The sequence below is a fragment of the Hippocampus comes genome, unplaced genomic scaffold (genome assembly GCF_001891065.2).
Source record: "Hippocampus comes isolate QL1 unplaced genomic scaffold, H_comes_QL1_v1.1 scaffold54, whole genome shotgun sequence".
NCBI lineage: Eukaryota > Metazoa > Chordata > Actinopteri > Syngnathiformes > Syngnathidae > Hippocampus > Hippocampus comes.
This window is the reverse complement of record NW_017805825.1, coordinates 256,976-260,896: the sequence shown is the minus strand read 5'-3', so window position 1 is coordinate 260,896 and position 3,921 is coordinate 256,976. Positions and strand designations below refer to the sequence as shown.

Here is a 3,921-nt window from a genome sequence, read left to right as displayed (position 1 = left end):
AAGCCCCCGTGGAATCCCTTAAAAAAAAAAAAAAAAAAAAAAAAAAAGCTGCGGCATGAACAATGCAACATTTCTTCATGTCGGAATGGGGAAATAAAACAATGCATTCATCTCTGGGGGAGAAAAGCCCGAGAAGAACTTCTTCCTCTTTGAAAATGTAATTGCGCTGGGAATCCATGACATCTGCGTAACCTCAATGTCGGTGAGCGCCTTGGCAAATGAAGCGCAAGGAAAAAAAAGACGCTGTCCTCCCGCCTCTGGCCCATCTGCATCCTAAAGCTAATGCCAAGGAATTATTCATCAGTGAAATTCGGATCTCCCATTTCTGAGGGAAGAGGAATGTATATACACACACACACACGCACACAATGGGAAATGGGTCTTTCGGTGCACTTTCTCACACCGTAAAAGCTCACGATATGAATGCCGTGCGTGTGTGTGTGCGCGCGAGCGGGTTCCATGTGTGCTGATCTCCGTGTGTCGATGCCACTGGGTCGTCGTCCACAGATCAGATTACTCACCCTCATTTGAGGGGCCAAACGTTGAGAAAACAATGCGGCTTTTTGTTTGCCGCCGTTACGCGAGACCGCTGAGTGCTCCCGAGGCCTGCTGAGAAGCAGAGCGAAAACTGGAACTTCAGTGTTGCTGTCTTGCGACGCTGTGAGCCAAACTGCTATTGATTGGAAAGTAAGTTAAGTTCACTGCCACCACACAGTCCTCGTGTCTCGAAGTTTTGCTGGCGTGTCAACTCTCCCCTAAAAATGCTCGCATCGCTCCCGCTTTCTCTGCTTACTTTGCTGTTTTTGTTTTTTTGTTTTTTTTTTTTAAATATGTTAGCTTATATAAACTCTCGGACCCTGAGTTTGGAGCCGCAGTGCATGGCTGAGCTGGCTCCCCCCTCCAAGAGAGAGAATTTAATCGCTCCTCTGACATGCCATGATTGACAGCAGACATCAGTTCGAAGCTTCTTTGGAGGTTGTTGGTATTTTGCTCAGAGCCAAGTACATGTCAGCGGCGGCGTGCAGCTTGTGTTATTAATAACGAGCGGCGCTCGTCTGCCGAGTGTGACAATGTGATTAGCGCGGGGTGGCCTTTGCTTTCCTCAAAGCAGCTTTTCATCCAGATTGTTATGGCTTTCCCGGGCATTGCCTGCCCCGACTGAAACACATTTTGACGGAGATTACAGACGGTACCAGACGGGAAATAAACGCTGCCAGACGGTCCTCCTTCCCATGATGCAACAGGAACAACTGTTTGAGTGGCTCAGCTGACCTACTCAACAAACACCGCCGAAGCGACTGTCTGATGTTTGCTGTCAATCATGCCGGCGGAGTAATTATCCCACCTGGACAGCGGAACCAACTCTGCGCACAGTGCGGTTACAACCTCGATGGGGGAGGGTTTACACTGGGCGCCATATTTCAAAAAATATTTTCTAAAATGCTCATGTGCTTACAGCTGGTACGATATAACAAATGGACAAAAAAGAGCCAGGGTGGATTGACCAGAATTTTACATCCTGACCTTTAATACCCAGGCCAGCCCAGGGCAAGCTAACTCAAGAATAGAAAGTTCACATTAGTGCCTGACTGATGTGGATTTTTTTTTGGGGGGGGGGGGGCAATGCCAATTCTGACATTTGGCAGAATAAAATGCAGAGAGAGAGAGCAAGAGAGAGTTGGGGCACGTTGACTTCGCCCAACTGACGATCAAGTGCCATTCCATTGAACTTTTCCAAGTCTTAGGTCTGACTTTTCCGCCTTTTTTTTTTTTTTTTTTTTTTTTGAATGCGGCAACAGTTTTTATGGCAACAGCCTTGACCCAGAAGGCGCTCTGACCAGAAAAATAAAGCGGGAATGTCATTTTCATTCACTGCTATGTAGGGGAAGCCACAGGGCTCGCTGCCAGGCCTCGGGACTCGCCGCCAGGAACGCGCCACTCATGGCCACCATTCACAATCTCTGCACGGGTTTTGTAATAAGTAGACCAAAGGGAGAAAGTCGTGACGTTATGATGCAAAAACAGATAAATTCTCCATGTAGTGTGTGTGTGTGTGTGTGTGTGTGTGCGTGTGTGTGTGTGTGTGTGTGTGTGTGTTCATTTGCGTGTTTTATAGGAAGTTCCTCACCAGCCACGCTGGCCTTTCCATAGCCACACACTTTCGTCCAACAGACAAATGACTCAAATCGACATTTTTATACTGTACCGGCAAAGCGACTTGTTAGTGAGGTTCTTATCATCGATAAGATGGCGCCGTGCTTGTTTGCCAACATTCTCCACATGCTGAAAGCAATCAAAGTGTCTCCTGTTCGACTGCATTCCCGTGCCAAACCTGCACGACATTTGACATAATGCAAGAAGCCACTGCAATTTTTTGGGAGCCTTTGTTGGTTTCATTCATTGACAGATTGACAATACCAGTTGTGCACTAACAAGGTCAACATTGGCCACAAGTGACGTGTCAAATTGAAGGCCATAATGAAGGCCGTCTGGATCTCTCATTGTTTTGGATATATTGTAAAATGAAAATCAGTACTAAAATATTGAGCAAAACCGATGCATTATTTGGAAAAGTAAGATCGAAAAAAAATCTCCTGATCAACAATTTCATCCCTAATCATGCTAATCTTTTAATCTCGCCCCCTCCGCTGCAGTGCCTGAGGATGTCAAAGCGCAGCTTCTTCGTTCGCCTGGTGCCATGCCGCTGCTTGCGGGGTGAGGAGGAGGCGGTGACATCTTTGGACTACTCCCACTGCAGCCTGGAGACGGTCCCCAAGGAGATCTTCAGCTTTGAGAAGACGCTGCAGGAGCTCTTTCTGGATGCCAACCAGATTGAAGATCTGCCCAAAGTGAGCCAGGCCTACTTTTTAGTTTGACTCTTAAAAGTCCAGTCAGTAAAATGTATCTTTGTGCCACTAGCAACTATTCAACTGCCAGCTGCTCCAGCGACTGAGCATGCCTGACAATGACGTCACGGTGCTGCCGCAGGGCGTCGCCAACCTTGTCAACCTCAGGGAGCTCGACGTCAGCAAAAACAGTAAGTCCGGGAATTTGCTTCCAGTTGGAGGCCCATGTTGAATCCAGCACGCACAGATAAGTAATGTGAAGTACTGCCCCTTCTCGTGTTAGCGCTATTCAACTAATGGAAGTTTGTGACTTAATCGTGTGCTTTGTAGTCATTTTAGCTGACTAGCGCTCACGGTATCAAGAAAATAGAGGTGTGCTGTTGTCACTGTACACACATCTATTTAAATTTGAAGCGCCGCGGTAATGTTGGACGGCTAAGGCTATAAGTGTTGGTTTCTGGTGGCGTGCGCAGGTATCCAGGAGTTTCCAGAGACTATCAAGAACTGCAAGGTGCTCACTATCGTGGAGGCCAGCGTCAATCCCATCTCCAAGTGTGTATGACAAATCGTCACCGCAACGATGTTGGTATGCTCGTGTGACTCATCATCCTCTTTGATATGCTTGCGTATTGTCAGGCTCCCCGATGGCTTCACCCAGCTCATGAGCCTGAGCCAGCTCTACCTGAACGACGCCTTCCTGGAGTTCCTACCAGCCAGTTTTGGCAGGTCCGAAACATGAAAGTTGACGCTCCTAATTTGCTTTCGCGGGCGCCACAAAGTCACGGTGTCGCGTCCAGTCAGATTGTTGTGAAGCTAGCCAGTGATCCCATTTTGTGGATAAACTGGTTTTTCAGTGTCGCCTGTTTGTCGTTCACGTGTGTGACGCACGGACGTGTTATGATGACGCACGGTTCGTCCAAACATGCAGTGAGTTCCAGTGAGTATTTGTGTGATGACAATGATGATATTTGCCTTGTTGTTGTGGCTGCAGGTTGACAAAGTTGCAGATTCTGGAGCTGAGAGAGAACCAGCTAAAGATGTTGCCAAAGTAAGAGGAGAACAACTTCACCCCCCC

The 3,921-nt window shown here is 47.7% G+C and overlaps 1 protein-coding gene across 2 annotated transcripts in view; it reads left to right on the top strand.

Annotated features, from left to right (window-relative positions):
• The window catches only part of erbin (erbb2 interacting protein), a 23,634-nt gene that overhangs the window by 7,776 nt on the left and 11,937 nt on the right, over positions 1 to 3,921 (top strand). For both annotated transcript variants that reach the window (XM_019887039.1, XM_019887040.1), the window contains exons 3-7: positions 2,655 to 2,849; positions 2,920 to 3,037; positions 3,320 to 3,398; positions 3,483 to 3,572; positions 3,838 to 3,894. In XM_019887039.1, coding sequence (XP_019742598.1) covers positions 2,664 to 2,849; positions 2,920 to 3,037; positions 3,320 to 3,398; positions 3,483 to 3,572; positions 3,838 to 3,894 — 530 coding nt within the window. In that variant the 5' untranslated portion in view covers positions 2,655 to 2,663. The remainder of the gene's footprint in view (positions 1 to 2,654; positions 2,850 to 2,919; positions 3,038 to 3,319; positions 3,399 to 3,482; positions 3,573 to 3,837; positions 3,895 to 3,921) is intronic.